General features: G+C 38.3%; 1 protein-coding gene across 5 annotated transcripts in view; it reads left to right on the forward strand.

Moving 5' to 3' along the window:
- ACACA (acetyl-CoA carboxylase alpha) overlaps window positions 1-21376 on the forward strand; it is a 202888-nt gene that overhangs the window by 95532 nt on the left and 85980 nt on the right. For 4 of the 5 annotated variants that reach the window (XM_080923502.1, XM_080923500.1, XM_080923498.1 and 1 more), the window contains 8 exons: window positions 3194-3217; window positions 5718-5861; window positions 6685-6781; window positions 7574-7681; window positions 12640-12696; window positions 12981-13025; window positions 19507-19548; window positions 20665-20880. In XM_080923502.1, coding sequence (XP_080779628.1) covers window positions 3194-3217; window positions 5718-5861; window positions 6685-6781; window positions 7574-7681; window positions 12640-12696; window positions 12981-13025; window positions 19507-19548; window positions 20665-20880 — 733 coding nt within the window. The remainder of the gene's footprint in view (window positions 1-3193; window positions 3218-5717; window positions 5862-6684; window positions 6782-7573; window positions 7682-12639; window positions 12697-12980; window positions 13026-19506; window positions 19549-20664; window positions 20881-21376) is intronic. The other variant, XM_080923501.1, reaches the window with a different exon arrangement.

Below are 21376 nucleotides of genomic sequence, written 5' to 3' on the forward strand. Positions count from 1 at the left end.
GTAACAACCATTGGTTGTTTGTATGCATTCCTGTGATTTTTATATAGGGTTCTTTTTGCCTTTTCTTTAACTTAGAAGAAGGTTTTGCCAGGAACATTTTTTGTATGATAGAAGATATATTTAGGGCCATCTAAAATCAAGCAAAATGAAATTCAGCTACAAGGGGTGATGTACAGGTTCAAAGGACTTTTAATTGCCAGAGAAGTTAGTGTTTGTTACACTAAAAACGATTCTGCTAGTCCACAGCAACTCTGACTTTGCATTTATACAGGCTCCCTTACATAGACTTGGTGGGCAGGTGAATAAAATGAGAGATAACTTAATGCAAGAAACCTCGGGAGTCAAAATATTCTTTTGATTTTAATGTTATATTGTTTGCAATGCTAGTTTCAAGTACAGATTTGAGAAAATAGAAGGTACAGATTCTGTTTTGTGGAACCATAGAGAACAGTATCTTTAGAAAAGATCTCTCTTGTGTAGTTGTCATATCTGTAAAATGGAACTAGTTTAAATTACTAAAGGGAGTAGTTATTAAACATAAATGAAGATGCACCATAGTAAATGTGTTGAATATTTTAGACAGCAGAATCGAGAATAACTCATCTATGTACTTTAAAATATAGTTGATTGTTTTATCAGAGATGAATGTGGTAACTTTTATTTTTAGTTTCATAAACAGAATATTTGATCATTATCTTATTTTTTGTATAGGCCATGGATGTACACCTCCAGTATCTCAAACTATTGTATAGTTGGCAGTGTTAATCAAATTCTTAAACTGTTCTAATAGGTTCTATATAAAGTAAACAAACCTTAAGGATATGGCTAAGCATTGGCCTGTTTGGGGACAGTTTGTCTTTCCTTCTTGTTCATCTCTTTTTATGACCAAACTTGCCTCTCACATAGTTGACTTGGAGCCATTTTTTAAAAAGTTAATGACAATTGTTGAGTTAGTTAGTTAGTTAAGTTAGTTAGTTAGTTAGTCTCCCCAACCCCCGTGTGTGTGTGTGTGTGTGTGTGTGTGTGTGTGTGTGTGTGTGTGTGTGTGTGTAGTGACTACTTCTATGACAAAGCAGCAGGGGGACTCATTATGAGAGCTGTGGAGAAGAGCTAGCTTTTTGTTATTAGCTGATGTGCTTTTTAATTTAGGCCTTGTTCTTCTGAAAACTCAGCCTTCATCCTGTGAAGATGCCCTACGAGGCTAGGGTGGCTATGGAAATAGTGAGTCTGTTTTATTAAGAAGTTGGTTAATGAGGCTGGAGAAATGACTCAGCAGTTAAGAGCACTGACTGCTTCCAGAGGTCCTGAGTTAAATTCCCAGCAACCACATGGTGGCTCACAACCATTGGTCATGGGATCCAATGTCCTCTTCTGGTGTGTCTGAAAACAGTAACAGTGTACCCACATATATCAAAATAAGTAAATAAATCTTTTTTTTTTTTTAAAAAGAAGTTGGTTGACAGTTGGCATTGTGCTAGTTTTTAAACTCTGCAAATGTAGATGAGTGGAGCCAGAGATTGCTTTGGCTGTAGGTTTCTTCTCTCTGAGCTGCAGATTCTTTAGGATCTTTTCTATCACAGAGTAAGGCACTCTCTGTACTCTTTTAATCCTCTTCAGTAAGTTTTCTGTTCCACTACAGGCAGCTCTGCTGTAGAATCTGCATATTATTATATTCATGGGGCCAAGTGCATTATAATTAAGAATCTCTCATAAATAAAGCCCATTCTCCTCTAAGTGAGAGCTCAGGGTATCCAGACAATAAAAGCTTAGGGGTTTGTACTCCAAGTAGCTCTTCTTGTCTTATGAGCTCACTCTGAAACAGGTTTGATGCAAAGAGCATTGCTGGTCACAGATCACCTGAGGCATACAGTTTGTGTCTAGTGATATGTCAAGACCTTTTATTTATATGGCCAGTTGAGTCTTCTTTCACTGCCATGAAAAGTGCATCCTTCTCCTTCCCTGATCCTCATTCCCACACACCATCAGCACTTCTCGGTATACCCTGCCCATTAAGTCTTCTGTGTGCCAGAAAACCCCAATAATGATTCAGTGCTGATGAAAGAATTTAAGAAGGTTAAAATATCAGCCAGTCAACCCCCTTACAATACCAATAAATTGTGGGTGATATTCCTTTGCCATTTTAATATTGAAAATAAGAGTTTTTGTCTGATTCATTTTCTGTTTGGAAATGTCTGACATCAAAATTCTGAGAAGTAGTTTCAAGTACCAAAGAGAATGTTAAGAGTCTTGCCTTATTTCCCCTTTGTGTATTTCAATCTATCTTTCTTTTTTCTGTTTTTTCCCCCCCATGGTTTTTTAAGACAGGGTTTCTCTGTGTAGCCTTGGCTGTCCTTGAACTCCTGTCGACCAAGCTGGCTTCAAACTCAGAGATGAATCAGTCTCTGCCTCCACCACTGAGCTAATCTTTTTTTCATGAGTTTACTACCTTCTTTATAAGGAAGTTCTAAAACTAGTCAAAGTTAGGTACCATTTTATTAGTGAAAGGCCTAAAGTTTTCAAGTTAATTATAATTAAAAATAGTTATCTTACACTCATTTAATTAAAGAATATTAACCGTAGCAAGTTATACCAGATTATTAGTATAACTTAGATTCCTTAGAGTTTTCAGTACCCTTAAGCTCCTGTGCCCTAGGATACTTGCTGCCTTTCAGAGGGAAAGTGGGGCTGAATTTCAGGGTGCCTGCATCACTGGATTCGTTTTCTTACGTTTATTACATATTCCAGAAAAACAGTAAGGCAGGAGACGCTATGGAACCGATTTCTGATTGCTCCTTTGTAATAGAGCAAAAAATGCTATAGACACTTCTCGGGGGTCATATTGCATGTTGCAGGTTGAGATAATGTGCCATAGACTAAAGCTTGACTTTTTGACAGTCTGTTTTACCACTACTGCACATTTTTATTATTATTTGGTAATGAGAGTTATTTTTTAAAATCCCTGGTGATACATCTGGACTCTTTCCTCAACAGCTGCTGTGGTGAGGTAGGTCAGGAAGATGCCTCTTTGGAGGTACCCTGGGGGGTTGAAGGGTAATGAGCACTTAATTATATCTACTGGTGCCAGAGCTGCTAAACTGGAGCTCCCGGTAACTGTTCTGTATCTACTCTGACAAGTCTTTTATTATGGCTTTCACTAACTTACCAGTAACTAACTATGGTTGTTTAATTACAGAGGGAACATCCCCACGCTAAACAGGTACCGTATATTTAGTTTCTTTTCCAACTAAAAGCACCCCTCCCCCCCCAAAAGCAACTTAGAATAGTGAAACATGGAAAAAAAAAATCATACTACAGTCAACAAGCTTATGTGTTATCTTCTGCTAGGAAATCCTCAGCTTCCCCTTCGACATACTGAGTTACTCTTTCTGTTCAGAAAACATGTCTTCAGCTGTTCCAAACGTACTTGAAAAGTGTCAGTATGGCAGACATGCCATTGAGCTCTGTGTGAGAGGGAGTGTGTTGACAGGCTGATGTTCAGCATTGCTGGCAACATCTTGCTGAGTTCTCATTATAGTTGGGGCTTTCAGAGGAGAAACCCTTGAGATTATTCTTAGCCTGGCAAAACGTTCACAGTATTAGTTTCTATAATTTGCTTCTCCTTTTAGAGGAGTAAAATTCCAGAAATAGCTGATCTCATGTTTCATCAGTTTGTTAACTGTTTTTTGAAAGTGTTAAAAATTCATTTTATTTCATATTTGTAAGATTAACATTGGAAAAGTGTATTACATTTTGTTACTCTGAGCTGTGTGAAGAAGTTCCCAAGCCAAAACAATACGAGTGGCCTTTCAGTATGTGTTTTGCGTTTCTCCAGCTTCCTCAGCCAAGCAAGGTCACATGCAAGTTTGAGAGGACAGCAGTTCTGATTGGACGGAATCGAGAAAGTACTAAGGCAGTGACAAGTTGGTGGCAAACGCTCTGTAGATGCTACATGTGACAATATTTATAGGCTTACATCTTTTCTCTCCTTTTAAAATACTAATAACTAAAACAAATTATAGCCCTACAGCTCTATTTAAATGTGGGGAAAAAGTGTTTCTACAGCCCCTTTTGTTTTCCCTCAGAGAGGGAAGCTTGGTTCAGATCTGCCAACCTTAGCTATTCTGGGCCATGAGCATAGAGATAGAGGGAAACTGAATTTTGTATATATTTCCCATGGGGTTCTGTCAAGTGAAACATATATTTAACCCCATGTTTGCCACAAACACAGCCTGTTAGCTTATACAGAGGGGGCTCCTTCAAATATTATCTGGAACCCTTTGTCTCTTTCCTGTCTGATTATAGGCAGATAGAAAATGTGCCTCACAAACTTGCTCATTACATAAGTATATTTGGTGATCCTAGAAATCAGGATAATAGCATTTTTCAGTTAATACAGCTCAGAATCCCTGTTTCTAGTGAACACCATGTGTAAGACTTGCTTGACGTGTGCTTCCTTTATTTGTTTCAGCCATGGTATCAATGGTTTTCTCTCTCGCTCTGCCTTCTGTTTTCCAATACTATTAAATGATGAAGTTCCTTTCGTATTGTCCTTATTACCAAAAGGATAAAACCCTGGAGTGTCAGTCTCTTTAGTCTGTGTGAGCAGCATCCTCACCTTATAAAGCATCCTTGTATAAACACCACTTGTAGTGAGCCTCAGATCTCAATCTCACGTTACTCTCCCTCCTGCAACATTGCAGGTGGTGTTCTTCAGTGAGAGTTTTAAATAGTTCTCTAAAGAGCAGGCCTCATCACCTCACTCTGAATTTGCTTCAGGTCAAGATGCCAATAATGTGTCAGACAAATCCTGTTGGCATCTTTTAGCTTGGTCCTTCCTAGCAGGCTGTCCTGATTGGTCATTCAGAAGTACCTTATGATATTATTTATGAGTACATTCTGCTGAGATGCATCAAAGAATATTCATATTCATTATGAAGTTAGATTGAACAAATCAATTCAGTTCTCTTGAAGTATCTTCATTTAGCAACTGATTGTCATGCTTACACACACTTTGAGACGAATGCTCTACCTGTGTATCTTGCTAGAAGCTAATAAGGCTTTTGGTGGAGATATTTTTGCTGTACTTCAAATGTGCTTAAATATAAAAAGGAATTTTTGCAATGTGGGTTTAAAAAGGGAGAACTACATAACATAAACTCAGTCAACCAAAGGAAAAGGTAAATACCTCAATAAAGTTTATTTTGAGGACTTCTGTTCCATAATTGATAACTCACTATCGTTACTTACTAAACGACTTCATTCTTCTTCATTAGAATTACTCTTTGATATTAATAAAACTGTGTCTGGGGATGTTTAATCTATTCTTAAGGGGGGAAATATCTTAAATATTAAATAATTGCAACTCACTTGGCTTACCTACTTTTTAAAGAAGAAAGGAGACGGGGAAGATGCGGGATGGTTTTTAACCCCAATGTACTGCTCCTTCATCCAGTATATTATTGGGTGAAAGACTACCACTCAATTCCTGGTAGTCCTTAGATTTCTGTCGGATCAAATTTTGGAGTGATAAAACAATAGTGTTGGGAAACTCAAATGAAACATGAATCTTACCACAGCTATATCTGTAGTGGGTTAAAAAACCATATCTGCTCTGCAACCTGACCCCACATGACCATTTTCTCCATACCCCTTTTCCCCTTTGTTAATCTCCCAGGCCTTGCTCCTTTTCTAATATGTTTGATTGAATTACTGTTTAGAATGTCCTTTGCCTCCAACCTCAACCACTATGGCATGACTCATGTAGCTAGTGTCAGCGATGTTCTGTTGGACAACGCCTTCACGCCACCCTGTCAGCGGATGGGCGGAATGGTCTCTTTCCGGACCTTTGAAGATTTTGTCAGGTAAGGGAAGCCATGGACCTCCAGGTTTCTTTGGAGGTCTAACTTTTCTGAAAAAATAAAGATTCCCCTGATGAGGATAGCTACCATGAGGAAGCCAAAGAGATACAGCTTTCATTGTATGTGCCGAGAGAGAGAGAGAGAGAGAGAGAGAGAGAGAGAGAGAGAGAGAGAGAGAGAGAGAGAGAGAGATGTCTTCGGATTTCTACTCCTCGTTTAGACTCTCTTTCCAGTATAAAGCCTGGTCCAGGGGAAATAAAACAAAACAAAAAGAAAAAAAAAAGAAACAAACAATCATCTTTTCCTCAGGAGCTAACAGAAGAAGCTGTCTGCTCCGTGGTGAGTGAAATGTCAGGAGAAATTAAACACAACACTAGAGTGAGCCCCACTGGAGACGATACATCTTTTGATTAAATGCATTCAGCATCTATCTCTTGATGTATACTGATGCATTACCCTAGGGGGAGGGGTAATTACATTGGCCTGTCACCGCTCCAGTCCCGGGCTCCTTCTGCCACTTTAAGAGCGATGATGACAGCACTGCACATAGCTTACATATGAAAACAAAACAAAGCAAAAAAGCTTTATATCATTTTTAAAAGAAAAATATATATGGTTTATTAATGTTTAAACAATCCATCCTCCTAATTTCTGCCACTTGGTGATATTTTGCATGTCATCTCTAGCTACTGGTATTTCTATTCTGCTGACTGTTGAGCACATGGTAGGGCAGATTATTCTTTTAGCCTAAGCTACCGTAGCAGCATTAGTTTCCTGTCACTGGGTTTCTATTGTGGACATTTCTCTGGTATTTTTTTTTTTTCAGGATCTTTGATGAAATAATGGGCTGCTTCTGTGACTCCCCACCCCAAAGCCCCACATTCCCCGAGTCTGGCCATACTTCACTCTATGATGAGGACAAGGTATGGTACTCCCTTTGGAAGACCAGTTTGTACTTTCAGATGTGGGACTTGTATTATACTATATTTTTCTTGTTTTGGAATTATTATGAGAATTCAACTTTTTATACTTATAGGACATTACTTGACTTTGTATGTCTTAAAATACTTAAAAAATAAATGGAAATAAATTCTAAATTTATAAAGTACTATATTAATTTTGAAGTCTGTAATGGAAAGTGTGCTCCATTATATGTGTACCCATTAGAACTGCCTCTGGGTCTCCTAGTGTTGCTTTAACAATTCCTTTTAGTTACTTGAGTTCCCATGCAATGATAGCTTACATCTTTTATAGTTCTCTGGAAATGGTGGACTTGAACATTTGTTTTTTAAGGTGTCCTTTTATTAAATCCTTTCTTTAATTTCTCAGTAAATGAACATTTTGTTCTTTCTCTCCATTACTTTCCTATGGTTTGATAAAAGCGTCACTTGATAAGCTGTAAATGTAGTAAGTGGGACACCGTTACAGTTTTCTTTCCCTCATGCCGATTGTTTCACTCTCATTTTGTCAGTGAAAAAATAGAGAAACTGTGACTTTCAAGTTTATGTCAAGATTTGAAGTCACCTCAAACTACATCACATGTACTTTATCTAACTCTGCAGTGACGGTTGTGCAGTAGTTTGAGTATGCTTGTTTCTACTCAAAGCAAACCGGAATGTCCTGTGGGGGCCCTCCTTTGCTCTACCAGGCAACTTCTTCCAGCTTCTGCAGCAGCTGCCTCATCATTCTCTTTGGTTTGTACTCTTGGGTTACAGGTCCCCAGGGATGAACCAATACACATTCTGAATGTGGCTATCAAGACTGATGGTGATATTGAGGACGACAGGCTTGCAGCTATGTTCAGAGAATTCACCCAACAGAATGTGAGTCCTTGATTGGGTAAAAGCTGGTGGTGGCTCCTTTCTGATGGCTGCTCCACAGCCTCCTTTTCATGCTTTTCTACCTGTAAGGCTTGACATTACTGTGCCTTTTATTATAACTCTCAAGACTAGGGCTAGTTTTGCCGTCAGGAAAAATTTTTCAAGGTAATTTAATGATCTATAATGATTATCTTTTTATGATAAGATCTCTCAGATATGTTTTTAAAGAAAATATGTTTCCAACTCTCCAATATTTTTCAGTTTTGGACATTTGTTGTTCATTCCTGTCCCCTGCTGAAAAAATAAATATATATCTTTGGTGATGAGCTCTACATGTGCTCAAGCCCCTTGTAGGTTCTTTCTCTGCTCTTTTTTTCCTCCATTCCCCTTAAAAATATTTGCAGTACTTTCAGCTTCTTTTTTGTTTTTTTTTTTTTTGTCATTAGAGTGTATAAATTACTGCTCGATCAGCTTACATACATACATTCGTGTGTGTGTGTGTGTGTGTGTGTGTGTGTGTGTGTGTGTGTGTACAATTTGTTGATGTTATTTTGGCATTTTGTTGTAATTTTCTGAGACAAGATGATTCTATGTAGCTCTGAATTCCTGGAACTCACTATTTATACCAGGTTAGCCTCAAATTCAGAAAGATACACCTGCCTTTGCTTCCCATGTATTTGAGATGAATGGCAACTTAGATTTTTTTGTTTGTTTGTTGTTTGGTTTTGGTTTTCTAAGACAGGGGTTCTCTGTGTAACCCTGGCTTTTCTGGAACTAGCTCTGTAGATTGGCCTTGGACTCACAAAGATCCACTTTCTTCTGCCTCTCAAATGCTGGGATTAAACATGTGAGCTACCACTGTCTGTCAGCAGCTTACATTTTTAAAACAACAATGTTTATTTATAAAGAAATTTTATCTCAATTTGTTTGCACTTTTGTACAATCTCACAAGTTGTACATGTATCAGGTGTTCCAACTCTAGTTATACACATGGAAAAGCTCATGTTCTGAGCGGTTAATTAATACTACTTTATAAGCAGGTGATGATGGAGCTAAGACTTTTATTCCAGATCTAGATTTGGGAAATGATCCATTTTTATCCCCATAGAATGTAGTTAGGGGGAACTGAGTAGGCATGTTTAAACAGTAATCAGTCAACAGTAGTAATGGTATGGGGGATTGCAGTCCCAGGCCTTCTGAAAAGCCGGCAACTGTTTTACCACTGAACTATATTCATGCTATGTGACAGTTGCCAAAGCTCTTAAAACAAACTTTTAATGGCCACACCCTTATGTTACATTTGAAGGGACAGCACTTAGTACTTGTTATGAAGAACTCAGTAGATATTTTAAAACTTAATTCAAGCACTCTAAAAAAATTAGTAAAAAAATAAATAAAATAAAAATAAAAAAATTAGTGCGCTTGACATTCAGATCAGGTAATGCTCATGGTAGAAACCTAGGTAGGAAGTGGTGATGAGGTAAGTAACATGAGTCGCATTTACTCTGACACTTCAGAGCAGATAAACTGACATTGGGATTGCGGTGGCCAACACAAGGAGACTGTACTTTCAGAGAAGCAAATAAATTCAGTGGCTTGGTAATTTTTCTCTATAAAAGATGTATACTATCCTTAGATGGCCAGTGACCACAGTAACCTCATTGAGGAGTCCTGATGTCCATGGCAACGCCACTTCATAGAATAAGTCAGTGAAGGTTACTGAGTTACCTATTTGTGACTGTGTTTTCACAACTTCAGACTTTTTGCTTTTCTATGACTTATGGATTGTATACTTTTATTATACAGTGATCCAAAGAGGTTCCTCCATTCTCACACTGAGGCAGGGAAATCTAGGGAAATCTGGTGTCCTTGCCTGTGGCATTTAGAAGGGTAGGGCAGATGCTAACACTGTGAGCCTAGAGAAAGCTTAGGTTAAGATGCTTATCTTAGAGTAGTTGCTATTTTCATCTTTACGTTTTTAAAATAGATGTAAGAGGAGGGAAAAGCAATTTTAAAAAAATGGGAGTGATAGCTCGTTTTGTTTCTCACTTCATAATCATACTTGTAGCAGTTTAGAAAAAAAGTTTTTTTTTTTTAAGGCACACATTAAACTATCAAATAGGTTGATCCAAATTGTCCAAATAATCTTCTAGTCCCAGCATGTCTCTTTTTTTCTCATAGAAATTAGGATCATATATTTGTAAATGACTTGTGGAGGAGATTGAAGCAGTCAGTGTAAATGGAGTTTCTCCAGGTGATGACGCCTAATCGCTGGGTAATAGCTGTGGACTTGCTGTGAGACCTGCATTATTACAATGTAATCAGAATCCTGTTGCTCTGCTCTTATTGTCAGCCACTTGTGGAATTTTAAAAGCAATAACAATTTTGATTTTAAATCATGGCATTATTAAAGTTATTTTCTTCCCTTGCCAGAACATAGCTACCAGTGCTTGTCTTTGAAGGACTCGGCTGTAGTGGAATTCTCTGTTGGTGTCTGAAGAGTCTCTGTTCTGCACACTGAGAGAGCATCTTCATATCTCCTTCTTTTAGCACGCTGTTTTTTGTAATGTCAGTATTTGTGTACTTAAACTGAAGAGTATGATGACAGTGTGGATAATCCTTAATGTTACACTAAAATTTACTTACACCATGGAAGTTTGTTTATAGAAAATAGATTTTTCCTATTAGGTTTTGCTTATGCTATTAATAATAGCAATGTTAGTGCTCAGTAATATCATAGCAGGAATTGAGAAATAGAAGGAAATTGCCTAGAAACATGCTTCTTTATAAGAGAAAAACACTTCGAACTTTTAAAAAAAACCTATACATTGTTGAATGTTCAGAATTGGAGGCCGGCAAGATAGCTAAGTGGGTAAAGACATCTGCCACCAAGCCCAGTGACCTTTGGGCAGTCATCAAGATCCAACATAGACGCAAACACACAAATAGTAAATGTAATTTTTAATTTTAGTGTATCTGTATGAGTGTGTTGCTTAATATGTGTTTATGTGCCCATGGAAGCTAGAAGAGAATGTTGGGTACCCTAAGACTGGAGTTACAGCTCAGTATGAGCTGCTACGTGGGTGCTGGGAATTGAACCTCAGTCTTCTGGAAGAAAGGCCAGTGCTTGTAACCATTGACTCATCTCTCCAGTTCCAGTGTAATTTTAATGATTAAAAAAGAACTTGATTATAAAGTTACATAATAAGGGATGTATTCTAACTACACAGTCTTGCTGTAGACTGTAAAAGACCACTTATGTTTTCTTTGTGTTATTCTTGACTTATCCAAAGACATTCAGTTGGTGAGCTTGCTTTCCTGCTGCTTATTACTGTGTAGCTTCTTTGTAATGACCTTTAAAAACATATAAAACTTACTGCTCATTTGCTTTTTGAAGTAAACGAATAATACAGCCTTGAGGAAAGCTGAGGTTTGCAAGTTCAAGCCTCATTTAAGAGGCTCTCCTGAACCAGTGTTCTCTGCTGATTTCTAACATCTTATTTGCCTGTACCAAGTGGGTCTATGAATGATCCCAATATTTAAAAACTTTTAAACGTTGTTTTGTATGCCCAGCTTTTAAAGACTGCAACTTGCTTTAGTCTGGGTTGTTTCTATAGTCACTTATCCTTCTCCCCAGCCTTCTGAATGCTGGCATTACAGACGCATATCACCAAGCCTGGCAGCTTTTTATATATTTACAAATTTTTAAAAATGCATTTTAAGTTGTATGTATATGTGTCTGTCTGTGGAGATATACATGTAATTGCAGGTGCCCAAAGAGGCTAGAGTTTTCAGATTCTTCTGGAACTGGATTTACAGATAGGTGTAAGATGCCCAATAAAGGGTGCAAGGAATTTAACTGTAGTCCTCTAGAAAAACAATATATGCTCTTAACTGGTGAGCCATTTCTCCAGCTCCCAGGTCTTATTTTTATTAATTCTTTGATAATTTAGCCAATCTACTCTGATCACATTCATCCCCACTCACCCACCCATCTCATTTACCCCTCACCTCAGTTCCCACCGATTTCTCCTTCTCCTCTACTTCCTCTTCATCCCCATCTTCCTCATCATCCTCATCTTCCTCTTCCTCTTCATCCCCATCTTCCTCATCATCCTCATCTTCCTCTTCCTCTTCATCCTCATCTTCATCCTCATCATCCTCATCTTCCTCTTCCTCTTCATCCCCATCTTTCTCATCATCCTCATCATCCTCATCTTCCTCCTTCTCTATCTAATTTCTGTCACCCTACTACTCTCCTGGAAATGAGGCCTGCTCCTGGAGTGTACTCAAACTACCTGTGTTCACAGCATTAAAGAAAACTGACTCACACCAGGCAGGTCTTCCCACCTCAGTTAATGTAATCAAGACTACTCCATACAGGACCCTTAGAGATGCCTCTGAAGTTAAGAACACTGTGCTCTTCCAGTGGGTTTGATTCCCAGCTGTCACAGGCAGCGCTCAACTATCTGGCTCTCCAGGTCTAAAAGTGCTGATGTCCTTTTCTGGCCTCCTTGAGCACTGCATACATGTGACACGCTGGTGTACACTGGGGTGAAATACCCATACCAGAAAATAAAAATAACTCCCCCCTTTTTTTTAATTACCTCACATTGCCATGACCACAGTCCAAACTGATCTAGACAATCCCTCTAGAGACTTTTCCCCATTTGACTCTAGATTGTCACACTGACCATTAAAACTAAGCATCACATTATCTTTTACCTTGAGGTGAATTAATTCTAAGTCTTCATAAGGCCCTTGTTTCTCTACAAAGTTCTCCTTCTGTTCTCTCCTGATCAATATAACATCTATCTTTTGCTCTCAGGAGCAATGTTTGAATTTATTTCATAATTTTGAAGGTTCTGAGATGAGGTCTGTGCTCCAGTCGGAATCTTGTAAAGACTAACTAAGGTAAAATTTTAGTTGTCATCTGTCTTATGTTTTATGTTTTTTCATAGAAAGCTACTCTGGTTGAACATGGAATCCGGCGACTCACGTTCCTAGTTGCACAAAAGGTATTGACACATGAATTATATCTGCTTACTATTTATGTTGTCATGTAGTCTTAAAGATTAAGAAATGGGGTTTCGATAATATGTTATTATAGGCTCTATGCAAAGAAATAACTATTTCTCTATAAATTTAATTTTAAAAACAGCTTTTGATAATATTTGGAATTCTGGGAACGTAACATATGTTGCTCAGTTTGTTTTTAGTATTTTTACTAATTGCCTAATTTACTAAATTTCTTAACTGGTCATTTATTTTTTTTCTCCTCTTCCCCCTTTTTATTTGAAAGGATTTCAGAAAACAAGTCAACTGTGAGGTGGATCAGAGATTTCATGTAAGTAAAAGTATCAACTGTAAAAGGTTTTTATCTGCTTTAACCTGATTACTTAAACAGAATATGGCTGAGGTATTTGGAAGGGCTAGATGACTATCAGCCTTCTAAAGTATGGGAATAAGTTTTTAATTTTATCTAATATTCTAGAGTAAGTTTCTTCTTTTTTTTTTTAAACTCTGCTTTAGAAGTCTCAGTGTATCTCTGAGACAGAAGGATGAGTGTGGACATTGCCTCTGTTGAATAGGAAATAGGAACTCAGCAGTCATTTTCTACACAGGCGCTACACAGCCAGTGAGAAAGCAGCAGCTGGGGCATTTGATTCCTACTAAAATGGATACAAATTCTGATATCAGGAAACCTCAGTTTTGAAGGCCAGTGACTTATTGTTTAAAATGCATTTGTAGAGCCCTAGTTGTTATTTTTGTTCTATGTTAATTCTAAGAGCAGAAATAAATTAATACTAAGCATTCTCTTTGCTTTCCCATCTAAGTAAATTTAACTCTTTATATTTGTGAGGCTAAGGCCTTATTGGGGGAGAAGAAAGTTAAGCTAATACTAGGCACCTACACTGTAGTTTACACTGAGGTCATAACCGGTATGGTCAGAACCAGACACTTAGCCTGTATTCATGGTATCACTCAGAAACTCTGATTGTAGAGGAAATGTTTCATTACAAATTGGTTCTGTGTGACTAAATGCTTGCAAGGGTATTCAGAAGTCTTGGTTTTTATGAGAAAATTTTGACTCTTTTTGTTGTTGCTATTTATATATTTATTTATTGTAGCAGTTAAAATAATTAAACTTACTACTCAAGTACTGCTCAATTGTAAGAATGATCAAGTAACATTTTGTGTTCTGGAAGGGGCTTCCTAAACTCAAAGCATTTGATGTTTTGTTTTCCTCATACAGTCAGCTTGCTGATCTGTCTAGTCTATAGAGAAGTGAGAGAGCCTACCCTGCAAGCTAAACAGCTAAGATTTTTCTGAAATGCTTTAGGAAATGTTGTGGACTACACAACTCGCTTGTGTTATTGATGTCAGGAAATCCAGCAGAGTGCAGGTATACATCAATCAATAACTTCAGATAGGAAACAGGAGTCAGTGGAGAAGTATGAGGAGCTTAGAGAGAACCCTGGGGCTTTAGGAAGAAAAATCAGGAGCTTAGAGAATAAAATTGATACTTGGGGATAGACCCTGAGTGCCCATGAATAAACACTCTGGCTGGTAGATGCTATCAGAACTAAGGTACATATGTCAGAAGCCAGGCCCTGAATGTGTATCAGAGTTGGGCTAGGCTTCTGAACCGTTAGCAAGCTCACTCTCTTTATCACGGACATTCAAATTCTAGCATATTATTAAAGAGAGTGACATGAATTGGTAAGTGTCATCACATGTACAGTCCAGTGGTTGATTTCCTGTAATATTCCAGGGTTAAATAAAACTGTCCCCTAAATTAAAAAAAAACAAATTTATTGTTCTCTTTAACATTTTTATTTTTACTATAGATATGAAGCATATACTACATACAACAAGCAACAACCACAGTAACAGTAACAAAATATATATCCTTATTTCTGAGTTTCTGAATCTGTCCTAGAATCTTATCTAACTGCTTTAATTTTTGCTCTTCCAGCTGTCCTCATGTTTCTGAATTTAGGTTGCATAGGGATGTGTATACCTCAAATCTCTTAGTTAATGAGGCTAGCAGGCTGGTCTTCAAACTGTTATTGTCCAGTTTTTATTTAAAGTAGCATCAAGTGGCGAATCAGTTAGATTATAAATGCCTTCATTTTTTTGAATGTAGAAAGGCTGCCTTAGAGCCAAGCGAACATTTAAAGTTTCATTGTGGGCTGAATTTGCTGTAAGGAATGAGACATTTTCATGTTTGGCTCCTTAGAAATGATTATTCGGTTTGCAGGGGACAAGGGCAACTTATTACTGAACTGCCAGGGAACCTTGACAGGAATTGTACAAGCGCAGAAATACAGTCCTGGTGCTTCTCTGAGTTTTTCTGTTGGTGGTGGCTTGCCATTCATGAAGAATGCTTAGCCTCTGTCATATTGTCTGATTTGTGCTTGGCCTATAGTTAGTGTAGTGTGAAAAAGAGGAAGCTTTCCAGGAGTGTTAGAGATGAATCCTTTGATCTCCCTGGCTTCTTAGTAATCCACAGTGATGCATGCAGCCTCCTCTGTTCTACACTGTGAAATCCCTGTATTACTGAATAGAGCAGAGTGTATCGGTGGTGAGGCCAGAAGAAAAAGGTTACCAAGTTTTGTTAACAACAACATTGGTTGGTGAGGAGTGAAACAAACTTCTTTTTCAAAGTCATGGATCTTTTTGACTACCCTAGAACATGAGACAAAAGAGGGCCGTACAAGAAAGAGGGACTCATAATTGGGCAGTGATGGTATACGCATGTAATCCCAGCACTAGAGAGGCAGAGGCAGGTAAACCTCTGAGTTCAAGGCCAGTCTGGTGAACAAAACCATGTTCTAGGACAGCCAGGACTACACAGAGGAACCCTGTCTTGTAAAACCAACCAAACAACAAATGATAACAAAGAAAGAAGAGGGACATGGAGTGCAGGTGTACTGTAAGGTGCTTATTCCAACACCAGTGAGTTCATAAGCAGTTCAGTACCTCAGGGCGAGGTTGTGACTGTTGAACAGAAACTGGCCACTGGTATGTCTGCTGCTTCCTTGACTATTTGATTCTATATAGACTCTTACTCTGACACAGCTATCACACCAGCAGTGAAAGCGCTGGGCATAGAATCTGTTTTCATAGCCAACTAATTAAGTCAACTCTCCTTAATGAGAAGCAAAGAACTGTTTAGAATTAATGTTTAAATAGGAAGTTGTAGGAAAAACAAGTTTGTCCATTTAAATATATGTTGCAGTTTGAGGTCTCTTGATTTTTTTCTTTTGTTTGCTTGAAGTTTTTTTTTTTTTTTTTTTTTTTTGGGGGGGGGGGCATGGCAGGGTCTCACTCTGTTACCTTAGCCTCCCACTTACTGACCTATAGGCATATACCTTCCTACACTACCTTACAACTTTGGCTTCTTGGATTTCTCTATTAAGTCCCACTTAGTTATATTAATATTTTAAATTTTAAATCCCAAAAGCTATATAAGAAGAAGCTAATTGCTATATATTATGCTTTTTAAATTTTGAGTTCTTTCTACTTTTAAAGTAATAATAGTTTCAAGGATATTGAAATATGAATTTTTAGAATATCTTCCTTTCTCCTAAAGAAAAAAAAAATCACATAAGGTTCAAATGCTATGACAGGATTCAAAATCACATAGTTTTTTTTTTTTTTTTTTTTTTTCTTGTCTTCTAAGGATTTGTGGGAGTTTTAAAAATTTCCGAACTCTCCCAAGAGCTAGTTGGTCGCTCATGATTGTTTCCATGTGAGTGATGCCCATGCAAGGCGATGTAGTTTGGATTATTATGGCCTTGAGGGAGGCGTTTTCTATCATAAACAGTTATCAGGGCTCATAGTAGTTTTTGTTTGCCTCTTTTCTGTTTTTAAGGTAGTTCTGTTTACTGGTGGACTAACTAGCCAGGTTTGGTTAGGGGTTTGTTTTAATTACAGTCTATATAATTAGTTCTCAGCATGTTGAGGTAGAAGAGAATTGTGCCAGCAAGCTTCCAATTTCTTCATCTCATTAGGTTTTTAACACGATTATTAGTATCATAATCAGCTATGATGCTTTCTCTTTCAGGGTTTCACATTCTCTGATTTGCAGGGTGTCTTGATTGGCTAATTTAGGCAAATTATTTTGATTGTCTTGATGATGGTTGGTTGATTAGAACACAGCAGGGGTATAATTTCTTCCTGAGAAATGTTGCATTCTTTTGTTTTTTTGGTATCAGAGCAGTAAGAGGGTTTTCTTTTGTGTACATTCAATTATGATATTTGCCCATAACACTAGAGCATGCCTGGAAAGCAATTACATTGCTGATGGAATAAGCAGGAGTGCCGTGAGTGGGAAACGTGGCAGCATGAAGAAGAGTGAGACTCGGGAAGTCACTAAAGCCATAGGATCAGAATGGAGGTTTTGCTCTATTTTTATCCTGTTTTGTAGCGTTTTGTTTGCCTTATGAGTTCCCCAAAAGTTGCCTTTTACTGAAAGCCTGCAGAATGAGCTGATTCTCCGGCTTGTCTATTGCAGACATTTCTTGCCAGCCCCTGGTGGAAACGTTCTAAATTTCAGTTTATCAGAGTCTCATCTCTGAAGCCTTTTCAGCTGTCTGTGATGGAGTGGCATGTGCTGTTTGCTGGGGAAGGGTTGCTTCTTGTTAGTGGTTTGCTTTGTTCTTCTGAGTCAGGCTCTCACTGTGTAGCCGTGGCTGTCCTACTGCTCATAAAGACCTAGCTGCCTCTGCTTCCTTAGCCTTGGGAGGAAAGGCACGCAACCCCACATCCAGTAAAAGCACGTTTTAAACTGGCACTTTACTGTCTGGTTACTGTACATAGATCACCATCTGCCAAAAGAGTAGCCCTTTTCCTATACAGTGAAGATGTTGCTGTTCAAACTGTCTGATTTTCATGTCTACAGATTTGATTAATTGATTTGGTGGGAAAGAAAGCCTGTGTTAGAAATTTGGGGTTGCTACTATTTTGTTTTTCAGTAAAATGGGACAGGTGCGCACAGAAATGACATCATACAAGGGCCTCAGTTCAGACACATAGAAAAGTGTGTGCTTTTAAACATCATCTAATGGCATTACTTACTTTGCTTTCAAGGAAACCTTACAGAAGGATTTGTTTGTCTTTTTGTTTTATTTTACTTTTTGGGTAAGAATCTGGAAGCTAGATTTCTCTAGAATTAAACCAAAACTAGACTCTGTAAAGCTCAGAGTATGGAAATCTGCTGGCAGCTCAGCTAGAGCACTTTCTACTTAATTTTGACACAATGCCCCTGTTGCTGCATGTCGTTGGGGCAGCCAGAAGGAGGTGTACCGGAGAATTGTTTAGAACAAAATCCTATTAGTAAAATGTCAGTCATATGTAAAACCTACTTTCACTTTTGAAGGGCTTTTAAAGACCTTTTGGTTCTTCTAGTGTTGGTAAATGAACTCCTAGAACTCTGCTAAGTTCAATTTTACAGTTAAAATACTAGGAAAATGTAGGCAGTCGTGGTGAGGCACCCCTGCATTCCCAGCACTAAGAGGCAGAAGCAGGTGGAGGTGAAGACAACCTCATAGTGAGTTCCAGGCCAGGATGACACAGTGAGACCCTGTCTCAAAAAAAATCCTAGGGAATTGTCAGATGGTTTGTTAAGTGTGTAAGTGTGAGGGTGAAACAGAATGTACGTAGAAACAACGGCAGCTTTCTGTGAACTCGGTGTTACAGTATGCGTTTGCCTTTTCTTTCTTCATCTGCCCTCTTTTTATTTTTTTGTCTCACTAAAGAAAAACACATCTAAATAAGGAATTTTGATCATAACAAGAATAAAAAGATAAGAGCCTGCCCTTGAAAGTCAAAAGGCATGGGCAGTCGTGAGAGACTTGGATTGATTTTCCCCCTGAGCTAAGCCTTGCTCTTTTTTAAAGCAGGGGCTGTTAAGCTCAGGTCCTTAAAATGCACAGAAGAACACCCTCCAACTAGTAGATTTTGAGTCTGCACTTCCTTCATGGCTCCTGAAGAACGCATCCAGCTAGTCCTGGTCTCTGCCATACGCCAACTCTCACTTGATTACATTGCATTCATAATGAGGAAGGTGCCTAATGGAAGGAACCTCCTAGAGAGGAAACAGTAATGACTCATTGCAGCACTGCCAGGAGAGCTTCCCATCCGAGAAACAGGAGTATTTGGTGTTAATAAGTTAAATTTCAGAAACTAATGAACTCCACTAATTGAATTCATCTTTGTTAATTAATAGGGTTCTAGTAAATTGGTTGCTTTCTTGTGTAATGCTGTGCAGGAAGACCTAATGATTTCAAGTTCACTGGTCCCAACCTCTCTTTTCCTAGACAGAGCAGCAGTGACCAAAGTAGCACTGACTACTTCCTTTGTCTTGGAATGTTATTTAAATCCATGGAATGATTGGCTTCGGAATGAATGAAGGTAGTGGGGTACCACAGGCTCAAATTTTACTTGGCTAGTTTACATTTGACCAGTTTTCTTAAGGAGGAACTTGGGAAATCAGACTAGTAAGTCCCACTGCAGTGGTTGTAGTGTAAGGGTATATTGATTTTATTTGCCAGATTGTGCCAATAGTAACATGCAGGAACACTTTTTTCCCACTTGAGAAGTGAAGTGAAAACTTTTTCTTGGGAGATGATAGGTACTAAAGGTAAGTTGGTAGTGTAGTGATTCTTGAGTGGGGTCAAAGCAAGCATTACCCAGAGAACCCTTCTTCCCTGGAGTAAGCTCAGATAAGAAACATGCTGACTGAGGCCATACTGAATATTGTGTCCCCAAAGAGCCATTCCATGAAGGACTAACACACTTTGCTTTTTTCTTTAACATAGAGAGAATTCCCCAAATTTTTCACATTCCGAGCAAGAGATAAGGTAAGGCTGATTCACTCCATTGCTTCCTTTTCTCTCCATTTCTCCTTCCTCTGCTCCCTCTTCTTCTTCCTCCCCCAACCCCACATCCTTCCCTCCGTCTCTCTTTTTGTGCAGTGTAGTTCATCACTGCCATTCTCCTTTCTCTAAAGTGTGCTTCCTTCAGAAAGGGTTTGCTTTAGAAAACGATCAATGTGTTGACCCAAAGAAGGCCATAACTTCTAAAGCATTCCTTTCCTTCAGAACAGTTTTGATGTGTTATTAAAGACTGCCTTATTTAGTGGGATTATTTTTGTTACCTACAGACAGTTGATTTATATTCAGGTCTTCTTTATGTCCATTTGGTTTTTTAGTTTTAAAGTAAATTTTCATACCATGTTGATTTCTCCCTCCTACTAGCTTATATTTTAGGTGTCTCTTCCATTGACTTAAGTGACAGACTTTCTAGCAAAACAGTTTGTATTCAGCAAACAGTAGGAATGGACTAATAAAACTTATTTACATAAACAGTGATATAGCTATTAGGATGGAATGCCCCAAAGCCAAATACCATCTAAAAATTATGTGGTAGTTATTTATTATTATGTTCTTTGTGCTTTGTCATGATAAAATATGAGTCCTGCACTTAAGTATTTCATACTACTTGGGTGAACCCACAACACTGTCATGTGAAGTAGATATTAATTAGTGTGAAGCAACCTGTATAGATGGCTGTTTTTTAAAAAATTATAACACTAATAAACGCTTTAGGAGTTCTGAGGGAACTGGGTTTTTCTGTTGTTCTCATTTAGTTCTCTTTTGGGGACAGAATCTTACTATGTAGACCAGGCCAACTTAAAACTCAAAAGAGATCCACCTTGATCTACTTGAGAAACAAAAGTGTTTGAGCACATACTCTTTCTTTCCTTTCTTTTCTTTCTTTCATTTTGGTTTTTGGTTTTTGTTTGTTTCCGAAACATGGGTTAATCCTCCTGCCTCAGGCTCTTGGGTGCTGCTGGTATTACAAATGTGAGTCACCATGTCCAGTCCTTAAGAACCTGTTTTACCAACACAGTCATAAAGTAATTTTGCAATGATTGCCTCGTGTAAGCTGTTTTCCCCTCTGATTCTTGTGCTCAGTTTGAGGAGGACCGAATTTATCGACACCTGGAGCCTGCGCTGGCTTTCCAGTTAGAGCTGAACCGGATGAGAAATTTTGACCTTACTGCCATTCCATGTGCTAATCACAAGATGCACCTGTACCTTGGGGCCGCCAAGGTGGAAGTAGGCACAGAAGTGACTGACTACAGGTTTTTTGTTCGTGCGATCATCAGACACTCTGATCTGGTCACGAAGGTGGGTGTATTATGCTAATGGGAAGTTATCCTTGAGGGAAAGGACAGAGAGTCACGGCTCAAAATCAGGGTTTTACTATTTTATCAAAGCTTTTGCCTTTGTCACTTTCCAATACTCCAAATAATAAGAAGTTCATTTTTCTTTAATTTGATTTTTCTTGATGTTAGAAGCATGACAGCACTCACCTGAGGAAAGAAAGTATGCTCAATAGAAAAAAAATGCACAAAGACTTGGGTAATGAAAACAAATAAAGTTATAGTAGCCCAGTTGTAAACGCATCTGGATGCATGGGCTTCCTCCCATACTAACAACTGCACTCTACTTCCATAAGCTTTCTTTAACTCTCCATTCTAAACAGGTTTTTTTTTTTTCCTAAAGAGCTCTGTCTAGCATATGTGAAACATAATCATACTGAGGTTTCTGCTCTGGGGATTCTTCGCATCTCTACCTCTTAAAGGCAGATATCCTAAGAGGCTGGAGAAAGGGCTGACAGGGG

Source organism: Micromys minutus (assembly GCF_963924665.1).
Source record: "Micromys minutus genome assembly, chromosome: 10".
NCBI lineage: Eukaryota > Metazoa > Chordata > Mammalia > Rodentia > Muridae > Micromys > Micromys minutus.